The following is a 14991-nucleotide window of genomic DNA, read 5'->3' as shown; positions in this document are numbered from 1 at the left end:
TGAAAATACACTGATCTTTTCCAGGCTGAGAAATCTGTCTTTCTCACTGATACCGAAGTGATCTGCTCCTTGATATGACCTCTCTCCCAAAACCCATGGCCTGGTTACATCTCAGAACACTCTGGGAAAACTTAGGGTGTGATCTAAAGGGAAGCTTTTGGCACTTGAAATGGAATAGTGGAAATTACATAGAAAATGGGTGCACAGTTTCAAAACTTTCTACGCTGTTGGGTAAACTAAACTCACTTGGGACCTGTAAACAGGTCTAAATGCTGAAAAGCCTTTTTCACCTGAGCTTCTGTAAGTATGCATAAGTACTCTGTGAATGGATTGTGCAGTTGCAGTCTTATTAAATATAGTAACACAGTAGCTAGGACAGTCACCAGAGTGATAAGACCATGGATTTCAGAATATTTTCTCCATAAGTGTGACCAGCTTTGGTGCTGCTACATTTGAATGGAGATACATTGCAGTTTGCCCTGATAGCATAAAATATGCTTTTTAGTGCAGAGAAGTATCTACAAGTATAGGTAGTCAGAAATACTTGCTGAACCCTCAATAACAGAGCTGGTAAGCTCTGTCCTGTAAGATGAGCTTTTGCCCCAGTGTGCTCAGCATGTTGGTGCCTTCAGTTCCCCAGGGCTGGGTGGCCTTAGCTGGCCGTACTGAGTCTTGCCACTAAAGCCTATTGAAGAAAACCTTAGTCGATAGTGTGAGTGCAGTGGACTGTAGACATGACACTTTTCAGGCTGAAAATGTGGATGTGCCTGTGTTCTCCCTCCTAGGGGAGCTTCATATACCTAATGAACGCGTACACTTTCCTGACAGATGCAGGAGCTCTCAGTTGCAACTTCTTCCAGGCTCCCCTCGTAGTAGTAGGGCTCATTCATGGTTGAATGCTGCATATAATAGTGTCATGAAATGCTTGTGACATCTGGTGTTTCAGAATACCCTTTCCTTGGATTACAAGATATCACTGATTGATATTGGGCTGGTGATAGAGTACCTCCTTGGTGGAGCTTATCGGAGCAGCTACACAAGGAAGCATTTCCGAATTCTCTACAATGATCTCTACAGAAAACACAAGGTAACTTCTGTGAAATGGCTACTACTGGTCAGCAAGAAAAGCCAAAATGTGACAGCTGAAAATAGCTCAGGTTGTCATTGTAGTTTGCCCGAAGAGCATCAGTTAAATGTATGCCATGCTTGTCTGTTTTATGAATCTCTTTGCCAACTGTGGAGCGGTTGCAAATAAAACAGGCAAATCCCTCCCCAAACTACTCCTTGCCCCCGAAGACCACTGGTGATTGTTAAAATAACTATTAGTTCAGTAAATTTACCTTTGTGTCCAGTAGGCGGGTTCTGTTCTTTGTCTGTCATCCATCAACCAACCACCCTTTTGCAAAGCAGTTGCATGTTTCTGTTCTTGCAACTTGAACCGCATCACAGAAATACTGAATTCAACAGGCATTGAACTAGACTAAGAGCATGTCAGCGTGGCATAGTGAAGAGCAACATGGAGATCCCTGACCCAAGTTTTGAGCAAATGTCTTACATTTTAGAAGCAGCTCAGTGCTAGTGCTGCATCTTCCTGCCCCGGCTAGTGAGCTGTGTTTGCCTGGCAGAGCTTTTTCCATGACGCACTGGTCATCACAGGGGAATTCTCATACTGGATGTGCCAGGCTGCACCCATGGTGCAGTGGCTTTGTGCAGGCAGAGGGCTGTGCTTGGAAATGCATGCCGTTCTGCACCTTCTAGGTGCTTAAGGTGTTTCACTGTACGGCATAGCATTGTGCCATGTCTGCCTATCAGTAGCACCACCTCTACAAATAAACTGCCTCAGAGCAATAGTGTGCAAACATACTAGCACTTTCATTTTCCCCATTGACTTTACAAAACCAGTAACTTGAAAACAGCCTAAACTTCTCAATAAATCAGCCGAATATCATTTCCAACACCACAGAAGGAGCAGATTTGCCACATAAGAATTCTCCCCTGTTTTTGGAGTAGAACTGGACTTTGATTAAAGTAGTTCCATATGTTAAAAAACAAACAACAAAAACATCTCATGCCCATGTACTGCTTTCATGACTAATAGAAGAACCTCAGGGTGATCAGAGAAAATGAGAAGAAATAATGAAAACTGTTACTTGGAGTGAATAGGAACACAGAGACAGCTTCCTGTGTGTCACTGGCTTAATACAATGCTTAAAAAGAGATATTTGAGCAGTTGTAACACGCTACACTCATGAAATACGACCTTAACAGGGGTGGGTGAAACCACAAGATCATATAACTAGGAACTGCAGGGAAGAGCGTTAGTGATTCAGTTGGTAATATTCTTCCCTCTCGGTCAACACTGAACAAAATGCCCAGGAATGCTAGACATGCCATCCTTTGGAGGAAATGGTCAGCAAAAAGTTCAGAGAACTTCTGTCTTTTAAAGGGCTTATGGCACTTTTTATAAGGGTAGGCACTTGGAAGAGCTTTCAGTTTGGGTGATTCCAATCTGGTGCAAGCCCTGTTGATGTTGTAATTGGTGGATGCTATTGGGGAAATCAGTATTTTGAATTTAGAGATTCAGAAAAATATATATTTTTTAAATTAGATGTGAAACAGGGTATTTTTTCCTTGATGGCATAACCTCCAGTGGTAGTTACAGTGATTGCTGACTCACTAGTCTTTGAATAGCATCAGTTTCTACAGGCACCATTGCAATCAGAGATAAGTACAGGCAAACTTAATCTCTAATTTGCATTTCTGTCCTTGTGTTTTATGGTATGCCTTTGGATCTAGAGAGTGCTCTCCAGCTTTTCTCCAAGCCCATCTCATTCCCTTCATCAGAGTAATCAGATAGGTAGCAGAATGGGATCTGCTGAAAATACTTTGCATTCTCAGTTCTTCAGAACAGCACAGCCTTACAAATACAAGGTAAGATAATTGCTTATTCCAGACTTCGCTTAGGACATATTAGGCTGCTAATCATTTTATTGAGAGATTTTAGACATATGTTGGTCATGCTGTTAGTTATCATAATTCGACTTAAATTCCAGTGGAAGCAATGTTTTACTGCTCACTGTTCATGAAGTACAGGTCTTGCAATTTTAATGTTGAAATCAAGCTCAGACTCCTCCTGTGACACTTTTTAACTTCCTTCCATTTGTTGCTAAGGGCTTTCGTTCACTGAAATGTAGTATCACAACATTTCTGAACATCAGGCATGGGTGAAAACTCTCCTTATTTGAAAGCAGGAGTAGGAATTCTCTGATTTTCCCCATGTTTTCTCATGATGATTATTCTCATGATTAAAGTAGCTACAGTAAGCGTGCTAAGAAGAGATACAGTTCTGATATCTGGAAAATAATGACAGAGTATTTTCTTTCAAAGAAAGAATGATAGAAGAGCAAAGATTGCCACATACATATATCTGACAGACAAAACATAAAGTACAATGAATTTAAATGGCTTTATTGGAATTAGTCTGAGCCAAAATGAACACATTATAGAACTGAGACAACCTCACTTATACCAGTAAGACTTTTTCTTTGCCTTTAATGGAGAAATATCCAGACATGAATGTATATCAAGTTTACATTCTAAGTGTGGCAGACAGTGAAAGTCATCTTTAAGTATCACAAGTCTGTGGTGTATATTTCAGTCTACTGATTGCTTTTTCTCCTGTCTTGACACAAGTACAAGAAAAGAGTGAAAATAGGATCTTGGTAGCATGGGGTTTGGAGACTGCCCAACAGTATGGAAGGGGAGGCTATAAATGGCATGGGTACAGATCAAGGAGTGTTTTTCCTCCACTAATGTTGTCATTGGTAATCTGAATGTGATCCTAGCTGTGGTTTATGACTTAAATGTATATAATGATCATATAGTTTGCTACTTGCAATTCAGATTTGCGTGCAGTTTTATTTACATGAATCTGAACCTCATCATTCATTGAGATTTTTTTTTTTTTTTGAAAAAAAAAATTATAGGAAAGATCCACTGCTTTCCATAAGTGTAAGAAAAAATCAAAAGAGGATATAAACTTTGCAGAGAACTATGAGTCGTCTGGATTTATCTATCCCTATAATGACCTCCTGGTTTGGGCAGTATTAATGAAAAGGCAGAAGATGGCAATGTTCTTCTGGCAGCATGGAGAGGAAGCCATGGTCAAAGCCGTTGTGGCTTGTAAACTCTACAGGGCAATGGCACATGAAGCTAAACAGAGCAACATGGTGGATGACACTTCAGAAGAACTCAAGAAGTACTCAAAGTATGAGTTCTCTCTTCACTTCAGTTAATAAAGTTCTGCAGTGCTTAGAATGGTTAGATATTTTCCTAATCCATTAAGAGTTTTTAAGGTTAGTGGTGCCACAGACTACGGAGTGTAAAAGAAATACTTTCAGCTGCCCACTGTTCATATTATATAACAGAGTTATATATTGGTGTGCAGTCTGGTTGAGAGTTAAAGGAAAGCTATTAGCGTGTTACCTAGTTGCATATTTGCAAATTAAAATATAGGTGACTAATGCGTGGCTCACTGTCTGCTAAATGGTCGAAATTTCCATTACAGCTTCCCTTCCAGTTCAACTTGTTAAAAAGCCATATGGCATATAAGTGTTGGACTTTTCAGATCTGTAACATGTGGTAATGAGCAAACTAAAATCAGTGCTTAAATCCTGCTCTGTGTAAGACCTAAAGAAAAATGTATGCTGAAATAACTGAGTGAATAGCAAATGAAGTAGACCAAGAATTTTCTGCAAGTTTGTAGTTTCATGTTAATGTTTTTCTGGTAGTTTTTCTTGTTAATGACATATTGTATGCTTTGTGGACATCATGCCTCAGATTCAGAGTACAGTAAGATGTGCTGTCTTATTTTGCATGCAGCTCCAAAGCTTAATTTAAAGGAAGGTATACCTTCCTTGAGCAGTCTCCCCTACAGAGATGTTTAAGAGCCAGTGTAAAAGTAGCAGCTTTTGCAACTGCCTGCAATGCTTGCCCACAGTGGTGATGAATCTGTTGTTAAAGGAAATACAAAGAACTTCATAGGGTCCATTTTGGTTGCTGAGTGAGATTAAGAACAAAACAAACAAAAAAAATAGAAAACAGGATGACCCTGAACCTTGTGATTAGAACTAAATAGTTAGATTTACTCCCCAAATTATTTTTGACTAGATAAAGCAACAGGGAAAATGTAAGAAGGCATACTTACTGAGATTGTTAGCTGAACTTTAGTTAATGGAGTTTTCAAACCAACCTCTTCGCAGCAGTAATTCTGAGTTTTGGCTGATGCCTGTTATATCAACTGGTAATTCCTTTCTGCTCTAGGGAATTTGGGCAGCTTGCTTTAGATGTGCTGGAGAAAGCATTCAAACAAAATGAGCAGATGGCCATGAAGCTGCTGACCTATGAACTGAAAAACTGGAGCAACTCAACTTGCTTAAAATTAGCAGTTTCTGTGGGGCTGCGGCCTTTTGTATCCCATACTTGCACACAGATGCTGCTGACTGATATGTGGATGGGACGCCTGAAGATGCGGAAGAACTCCTGGTTTAAGGTAACATCACTCTAGCTTTTTCTGAGCATTTAGGTGCTGTTTAGATGCTTTATACATGCCTTTGTGGTTATGAACGTGTCTAATGCAGCTTCAGACAGATGTGCTTAAGCATGAATTGGAATATGCACGTCTGGGAGAAAAAAGAAAGGTGGGCGGGAAGACAGTCCTTGCTTCTGTTTTACTTCTTTCCAAAAGCAGCTGTGGGATGACATTAGGAGAATGCATTTTGTGAGGGTTTTTTTGCTGCTCCCATTCTCTCAGCACCCTTCAGTCTCTCCCCACCTGCTCTCTCTGCCCTGCATTGCTGGTTCTCTGGCAGAGCTGCTGATGGGAGGAATGCCCTCTGGACATAGGGAGCAGTATCTGAAGTATCCCCAGGTACCGTGACACTCTTCAAACTCACAAAACAGTCAAGACCAACACACTTCTTCAGAGGCTGTAGGAGTGTGATACAGAGATTCCCTGCACCAGTGGCTCCCTCCCAGGCCAGTGGAATTGGACTGGGTTTGTGGTGGCACCGTGCATAGCTGACTATGGCCTCAGGTCTATGCTATCACTGCTGAATTAATTTTCTGAATCTTGTGTCTCTCTTTTAGGTCATTATGAGTATTCTTCTGCCTCCCACCATCTTGATGCTGGAGTTTAAAAGCAAGGCAGAAATGTCTCATGTGCCTCAGTCTCAAGACTTCCACCAGTTCACATGGTATCATGGGGATCAGAGCACAGTCAGCTCTAAAGATGCCTTGTCTCTGGTTAGTCTGCAATGGTCAGTCATTTGTGTGTCTGTTTACCACGGTATAATCCTGAGGAGTGAGGAGAAGGTGATCAGCTGGGAATGTCAGGGCCCAGTTCTCAAGAAGTAGGGGTTTGATCCCTGGTTTGGATACAGACTGAAGTGACCTGACCTTGGACAAGTCACTTCATCTGTCCTGGGTGTCACTTCTGTACTGGTCATAATGATAAAATCCTTCCTAACCTCACAGAAGTATAATGAGATTATAATTATCTGTCAGTTACACAAGTATTTTAGGGCACAAAGTCTATTCAAGCTGCAGGTAAATATCTATGTGATCTTATATATTAAATAATATAAGAATGCTTTCATATCATACACAAAATCACATCCATGAAACTCAATTCAGGTTGCCCAGTCAAGCTGTCCAAAGCAGAGAAACAGCAGAACTCAGGCAGTCCACATCCCATCCTCTCCAACTCACTCCTTCCTCCTGCTCTGCCTGGCTAGCAGCCTCTGCCCCGCATCTCAGCTGCAGCCTCTCCCCTTCTCCATGGCCATCCTTCTCTCTTAGTCTCTCCTTGAGATTCTGGTTCCTGAATTACAATCATAGCCCTTCCAGAGGTTTAGCTCCTGCCCTCCTTGTTGAAAAACAGAGTATCTCTACTTCTGCATCACTTGAGCCTAGGAGAGATGCCATTTAAAGCACAAGAGAAGCACTGTGCTTTTGGTTTAGTCACCTGAACTGAGTCCTGAAACACTCTGCAGGGACCTGTGGTTGCGCAAAAGTCCTTCTTAGGCCTGTCTGTGGAGAGTCTCCAGCATAAGTGAAGTCTTTGCCTTTTAAGATCTGAATTCCTCCAGACTTCTGCTAAGCAGAATTGACGGTCCTTTCTTTTTCTCAGTCTCCACAAAGCATTCCTTAAACTGAAAATTTCCAAAAGTTTTTAGTCTGAGGTAGACAGCAGACACAGAGAATTTCCGTCCAAAAGGGTAGATGTTGGTGAGTTGCTAACCAATGACAACAGGATTGTCAAGTGAGAGCTGTCAGGCAATCTTTTTTGCTCTGCTCTGCTTATCTTGCAGCAGATAAGCACTGTAGGTTGCTTGGGACCTTCTCAGTTAACTTTCAATTTGTGTAAAATGAAAGAGAGTGGATTGTTGTTGAGGGCTTTTGCAGCAGCACGGTAGGCCTGTCAATGCCACACTTGGGTTTTCTCTCTCTGATGCAGAAAAATGCTCAAAGCCATTATTTCCTGCAGTGCCTGTCTAATATAGTCAGTTCACAAATGCTTTTTATGGGGTTAGGTAACAGCTATGATACAGAAGACAGGCCAATAGTAATTATTTGCAGCAAGACCACCCCTGCAGTTTGTTAGAAGGCAACACAGCAATGAGTGTAAGCACTTTTCTGACCTGCCGGAGACAGGGCTGCTTCCTTCCTGTGCTAGCAATAAGCTTAACTTCTGATTTTATCTAATATAGAGTGTTGTTTGAAACAAAAGGCCAAGCTACTACTTTTTCTTAAATACTCTGATATGAAATATTATAGAAAAATGTACAGAAAATTTCAATAGTGTACATGTACCTCATAGTACATCTTTCACACACAGTCATAAATTCCAGTGACCTGCTGCAGCTGGAAGTTGCACTCTTTCATGGGACAAATTCTCTCCTTCACCTTGGAGGATCTGATGTTAACACAGTGGGATGATTCTGTGTATCAAGTTCTCTGATTTAGCACTTTCCTGAGTCTAATGTGATGAAAAAAGATCAGTTTTCCCCTGATAACCCAAAGAAATGTTGTGTAGTAGGGATAAATATGTCACAAAAAGTGCTATGCTGCAGATGTCTAGTAGCAGTAAGTTTTAGCATTGATATTAGCCAAGGCAATTCGCCAGCAATGAAACAAAACTGAACAAGGTAGTTTGGTTCCCTCAGTCTTGCCCAGCCATTAGCTATTTGTAGTCACCCCAGGCCTCTCTCCTTCATCTCTGAAAACTCCTTTCAGCACCTTCTGGTTTTGTCAGTTACCTGCTGCTGTGTGTCTGCTACTCTTCTTAGGCTTCAGCAGCAATCAGATATTTGTACTTTAAGAGGGGTACTCAGACAAGTGTCAAACTCTGGATACAGAATCAAGTGTGTTTGCTTTTTCTTTTTTTAATTTTTGATATTTTTTTTTTAATTTTACTGAAGATAATGAAGAAGTTACCTGTATTTTTTGTAGGCAGATCTTCGTAAGAGAGTACTTATTTCATCCTCATCTTCTAATCAGGCATACAATACATCAAAAATAGCAATTAGGTTCTGTATTTAGAATTTCACTGTCTTGACATTTTCTGTGCAACTGTATACATGAGCAGAAATGTGATGTTCATTCCCTTACTCCAGAATATGCCACAGGTGTCAGTGGAGTTCTAGCTAAGACAGTTATGTCATATTGGGAGTTGTTATTTATCTGTATTTCACAGATGGGGAAAGTGGGACACAGAGAGATTAAATGACTTTGCTTAAAGACTTAAAGAAGTTTGTGGCAGAAACAGAGTGGATTCAGGTCTGCTGACACCCAGTCCAGTACCTGCAGTCATAAAAGCAAACTCTAAATGAGTATTTATAGTGGAAAAGTGTGCATGTTAATTATTGCAAATGAGATGTTTGTAACCAGAAAAAATCAAGCTACAGTAATGGTTTATATATTCAGAACAGAGCTTATACATCTGTGCCTGTCTTCCCTCTAACATGACAGAACCTTTGCAATCATAGACCATGGTTTCATACTTATAAAATGCTGTTTCCTTTTAAAGAAGGATTATGATGTGGAGAAGATTGCTCAGAAGTCTGATGAAAGCCAAGTGGACAGTGGACAAGGAAACCTGCCTGGCACTAGAAAAATCTATGAGTTCTACAACGCACCAATTGTCAAGTTCTGGTTTCACACGGTTGGTCATCATGCTAGGACTTGAATTACCAAAACCCTCCTTTGATCCTTCAAATACCACTTGATGCTGCTTTTACTTTGCCTAGCATGGATTTGCAGCCATTTAGTGGTGGGTGTGGATGGGAAGACATTTGAATATTTCTCTCACAATTAAATGAAAAGTTTTTCTTCTAAAATCATGCAGCTGCATTAGGAAAAAAAAGAACAAAAAAACAGTTATAAGGAACTAAAGAAAAACCCAAGCACAGCTTTTTACAGTGGTTAATTGCACGGGTAGAGATAGATATGAAGCTGGCCTTAAGTACTTTAAATCTCTCACAGATATTTGTGTCCCTTTCTTTAGGAACTCTTTCTGAAGGAGTGAATATTAATTGTAGGAGATCATTTCTATAGAGAAATATGCATTTATTAAATCAATTTGAGTAACTAACCTTGTGTCAGTAGAGCTTAGGATGTTTAAGATGAGGCTGCCTGTTGGGTCAGTCCACCATGTACATAAATTGTGACACCTTTAACAGGGTGTCGTTAACTGTTTTATAGGTTGTTAATCTATTACCTCAGATATGTTTATAGCATGTTCTTGTACCTTTAAAATATGTGCTTTCCACCTGATATTGTTCTTCCTTTGTTATGGAAGGCACTGATTAACCAGCAGTGATTCACGTAGCTTTGAGAATGGTTACTTGCTCCTACAGAAGATTAGGATAAAAGCATAGCACTGCCTTTACATTCAATTAATGGTGTGCAGATAAAATAGTCTGTCTCATATATGGGTTTGGGGCCTAGGTGAGCATGCCCTGCAATAGTTCATCTTCTGCTCCCATTTTTTCAGCACTAAAGCACCAATTTCCAAATGATGTTTAAGGATATTCCCATAAAAAATACCTTGGAGAACTGAAGGAAGGATTTTGGCCTCAAAAATCTGACAGTGCCCCAACAGTTTGAATACATATAGTCAGGCTAATCACTTGTTGATATGTTTGCAGAATTTTTTTGGAGTTTTTTGTGCATACAGATTATGTACGGTGTGTTTTGTAGATGGCGTACATGGCGTTTCTCATGCTCTTCACTTACACTGTGTTGGTGAAGATGGAACCAAGACCGAGTGTGCAAGAGTGGCTCGTTATCATTTATATTTTCAGCACTGCTATTGAAAAAGTCAGGGAGGTAAGCTTTTCCATTCACACTTCCCATCTATAGAGGATATATTATAAACCAGAGAATACCATAAACAGAAGAGTGCCAAATCCTGCATTCTTTTTGTAGAGAATTTAGCAGAGGAAAGAATTACACAGGGCATTTATTTCTAGGAAGTCTTTTATTTGAAGACCAGTACTTGGGCTTTGAAAGTGCATCTTAAAGTTTGTCCTTAAATCTCTAATTTTCTGTGTAAAGCCAGTGGTAAAGTGCAGGTCGCTTGAGAGTGGTTGTGCTGCATTGAGATTTCGAACCCCAATGTAGGCACCTGTTTCTTAATTTTTTTGAGTGGACCATTAGATTTCTTATAATGAATATGGAATTTGTCTTTAGATATTTACTTTGAATGTGGACATTGTTATCAATCAATAGGTGTTATGCACAGAATAATCTATGGCTCTCTATCAAGTCTAACTGACCCTCGGTAAATGAAACTGGAAAAAAAACACCATCAACTTGTAATGCTGGATTTACTGAGCATCGAAAAATGATACTCCAATCAAAATTAATTGCAATTATTTGCAGTTGATTAGATCCAAGCTTCTGAACACAACTTGCACTCCAAACCTGAGGTTGGGGACAAATGCAGCCACGTATTTCTGAAATTATGGTACCTGATTGGACATCTTCACTGTAGAATCAACACATAGTAAACAATAGTAGTGTGAATTGTCTTTTATATGGCCTTTGAAGTGCTGTACTTTTAGAGGAATAAAACTGCAAAAAAGTAGTCACAGTTCTGAGTGATGCTGTTACAACAGATCACCCAGAAGACTGCAACATCAGAACGAGAGAGGTGAAGGATTTCAAGGGGCAGCAGAAATGCTGGGAATATATTGAAACCTGCATAAACATACAAGTTCTGTGGCTGCATGAGATAAAATTGAAAAAATCTACACAAGGATTGTCTAGTTGAGAAAAAAAATTTAATGTGAAATCTCAAGCATTTTGGAAATCACTGTTATGCTGTTGCATCGTGTTGATGGTGGGACACGAGAAGCATCAGCCCATCTTTCTAGCATTAACATTCATTGGAGACTGTGAAATTCATGTCTTCTACTTTATTTTCTTTGTCCATGTATAGTTCTGTTCTGCTGGCAAAGACTTTGTAGGACACTGTGTCTTACATGTGCAGCTAATTAACTGCTGAGGGCCTTGTTATATATAACTGCTAACCTTTATTTCTCTAGATTGTATCAACTAATTGTTAAAGCCTTAGGCCCTGATCCTGTAACACATTCCTTATGTGAGTTAGTCCAACTGAATTGAGTAGGATCACTTGTTTACATTAGTGTGTTCATATGCGTAAATTCTTACAGGATCAGGGCGTAACATTTCAAAATCGCTCCTTTGCTTGGTACTTATCGGTGTGATCTTACATAGCACTGCATAATTGGCCTCACTTGCACAATGTGCAAAGGTTTTATTTATGGCCTCCCAAAGATTCCATTTCACACATTTGCTCGGTGAAGCTTAAAATCCCTTTGGGGCACCTCACAGTTCAAGGAGTGAACATTTCATTCTTTACCTTGCTAGTTGCCAGCACTCCTTTTTTTAGTATGTCCTTGGTGAAATACAAGGATCTTTCTTTATATTTTAAGTCTGAAATAAAAGGCATTAGTTATTTTCCCATCAGCAAGGTTAGGTTGGTATTTTCCATGACTTAGGGGCTTTTGAAAGGGCTGTTGCAGGTTGTGACCATTCCTCTAGAAAATGCTTGTTAATTTGTAATGACACGTATGCATAACAGTTCTATATTGGCTGCTCTTTCCCGCTGAGGAACGTGCTCTTTAGTGAATGGGTTCAGGCTCAGAATCCGTTTTTCCTTAGGAAGAGCTATCCTATTTGGTGTGGCATACTTGAGCAATATGACGCTATAGATTAAGTACAAACCTCAGTTAATGGTGAACAGCAATATGTAGTACACGGGCCTGCAAAAAAAAAAAAGGAAAAACCCCGATACATTCCCAAATATCATGAAACAGTTCAGACAGAAAAGGTTAAAAAATGTATCTGTGATTTTAATGGAGTTTTGTTGGAATTTTTTTTTCCGCATTCTACTCAGGTATTTATCTCAGAACCTGGAAAATTCCGCCAAAAAGTGAAGGTGTGGATTTATGAATACTGGAATTTTACTGATTCTGTAGCTATCATCCTGTTTATGATTGGTTTTGGTTTGCGCTGGTCCGACCCCCCTGTTCAAACTGCGGGGAGGCTACTTTACTGCTTGGATATAATATTTTGGTATGTTCGGCTCCTTGATCTTTTTGCTGTGAATCAGCATGCTGGCCCATACCTGACAATGATTGGGAAAATGGTAAGTATTATGCTTTGGAGCAATATTTTTGTAGTTCAGGCGTCTGTTGAGGAACATGTAAAGATCAGAAGAGACAGAAAAGAACAATGGTCAAAGGAGAGGTCACCTAATAATTCATAGTGAATGTATTATGTGAAAATACTGTATCTTTTTCTGTTTGTGAGTTGACCATAACCAGATTTCAGTTCTCTCTAATTTATTCATTATTTGAATTTATTCACAAAAGCCATTTTTTCTTCATTCCTTAGAGAAGAGTTGCATTTGATTTGAGTTTCTGATCCAGCTTGGTAATAGGAGAAAGAAAAATCACTGTATCTTGCAGACAGGCTCACTACTATAGATAATTCCCCTAGCTCTTGGAAACTGTCTCATTATTATTTTACATTTTGATTCAAATAATTATATCCCATTTTAGCAAGGAAAATTTCTCTGAGATCAAAGTTAATTTTTTTTTCTCTTTTGGTATAAGAACTGCTGCTGAACTGCTGCCTAGTCTTGAGGGACATCTGCAGATTCCCACTGTAATTTCCCTCCGTTATTGGGAACTATCTTATTAATACTTTTATATTCTGTTTTGCATAGTAATTCTGATTCAATGTTAGAAGGCAAAATCATTTTCACTGCTATTTCTTGCTCTCAGTTTGGAAGAAATACCACTGAAGAAAAGCACCATCATAAGGTCTCTGCATTTTTCAGATCTTGCTTAAGATCATAAGAGGGACCTGAGAGGCAAGTAGGACTTGTGACCTTTTTCGTCCAGAATGACTTTAACCCCTATAAAATACTTAGGTAGTCCAAGTCATAGAAATAAAATATTTTTATTTCCTCCAGCATATTAGATTATTAGCCCTGTTTTCATATTCTGATTTGTAAAAGAAGTGATTGATACTCTTCCCTAAAATGTATGTCTCCTTTACATATAATTAACACAGCTAATTCTTTCATGCATACATGTCTTCCAGACAGCAAACATGTTCTATATTGTGATCATGATGGCCATAGTCCTGTTGAGTTTTGGAGTGTCACGAAAGGCAATCCTTTCACCAGAGGAGCCTCCTTCTTGGTCTCTGGCACGAGATATTGTGTTTCAGCCTTACTGGATGATGTTTGGTGAGGTCTATGCTGGAGAAATAGATGGTAGGTAATTTTCACAGTACAGGTCAACAGCTTAAATTTAATATGTGCAGAAACATGTCCATTTCGGGCTATTAGAATTTTGACCACATATTGAGTCTATTCTTTCTCAAACAATTTTGATTCAAGTATAGATGTGTCTTTAATGAGTAATACTGCATGAATAAAGGTGAGAATATTAGTTTATTTGTTAAAAATAAAAATTAAGCTTTAAAACCTTCAAGTTTAGCTTTTCAAATGAAGTATATTGCAAAGTTCAGAGCAAAGCACATAGGAACTAATACTAAGCTAGTTCATGGTCAGGGGATCTGGCAGTGAAATGCATTTCCAATTAGGTGAATCCAAAGCTGCTGATCTCTTGGAGAAAAGACTACAAAGTTGCATTAAAGGAAGAAAAAAATAAACGGAAAACAAAAAGGAAAAATAAGAAAGAAAAATTATTTTTCACCATAGTAGGAGTTAACTGGCATCATTCTTAAACAGATAAACCAGTTAAACATAGGAAGAATAGAACTGATCAATGTAAATAGGAAAAATGTTGTATCTTGATTATTACTTTGACCTTGTCTCAGTAAGAGAGAAGAACCAGGCCCTCCAGGAGGTATTTCAGGATTACAGATGGAAGGCACTATCATGCTACTAAGTGATGGGTACAAGTAAAACAGTCCCTAAAGTAGAAAAGTAGGTATGCAAATAGATACAGATATTTAAAATATGTAGTTCTTAGCATAGACGCGATTCATTAAAATAATTTAAGATGTTGCATCCGTTATTATTACTGAAACAGTCACATGGTGGCTATGTATTTTCTTTAATGAAAGCACACTGTTAAGTTTCACAGTTTAATCCATTTAATCATTTATTAATGCTGAACCTTTAGAAATTTGATACTTCCCAAATAAAGCTACGATTTCTCTAATGACTCTTTATGCTGCAGAATATGTCCTGAATTTAGGGCTGCTGGCTTATAAATGTGCTTTCAAATTTCCTCAAAGGTGTAAAATTTGATTAAAAATTACAAAGACTGAAAAGTATTTATTTTGACAATGTAAAAACATTAAGAGGGATCCCTTAATTTCTTGCTTCATCTCACAAATATTCGTAGCCATATATCCTTTTGC

The 14991-nt window shown here is 39.0% G+C and overlaps 1 protein-coding gene across 3 annotated transcripts in view; it reads left to right on the top strand.

Annotated features, from left to right (window-relative positions):
* The window catches only part of TRPM6 (transient receptor potential cation channel subfamily M member 6), a 101764-nt gene that overhangs the window by 51247 nt on the left and 35526 nt on the right, over positions 1-14991 (top strand). For 2 of the 3 annotated variants that reach the window (XM_087742814.1, XM_087742812.1), the window contains 9 exons: positions 947-1087; positions 2797-2931; positions 3987-4267; positions 5323-5551; positions 6148-6303; positions 9089-9223; positions 10261-10389; positions 12485-12736; positions 13699-13873. In XM_087742814.1, coding sequence (XP_087598940.1) covers positions 947-1087; positions 2797-2931; positions 3987-4267; positions 5323-5551; positions 6148-6303; positions 9089-9223; positions 10261-10389; positions 12485-12736; positions 13699-13873 — 1633 coding nt within the window. The remainder of the gene's footprint in view (positions 1-946; positions 1088-2796; positions 2932-3986; positions 4268-5322; positions 5552-6147; positions 6304-9088; positions 9224-10260; positions 10390-12484; positions 12737-13698; positions 13874-14991) is intronic. The other variant, XM_087742813.1, reaches the window with a different exon arrangement.

The sequence above is a fragment of the Nipponia nippon genome, unplaced genomic scaffold (genome assembly GCF_047370975.1).
Source record: "Nipponia nippon isolate SJK-2023a ecotype South Korea unplaced genomic scaffold, ASM4737097v1 scaffold_8, whole genome shotgun sequence".
In the NCBI taxonomy this organism is placed as follows: domain Eukaryota; kingdom Metazoa; phylum Chordata; class Aves; order Pelecaniformes; family Threskiornithidae; genus Nipponia; species Nipponia nippon.
Note: the sequence above shows the minus strand (reverse complement) of the source record. Positions and strands in the feature narration are given on the sequence as shown.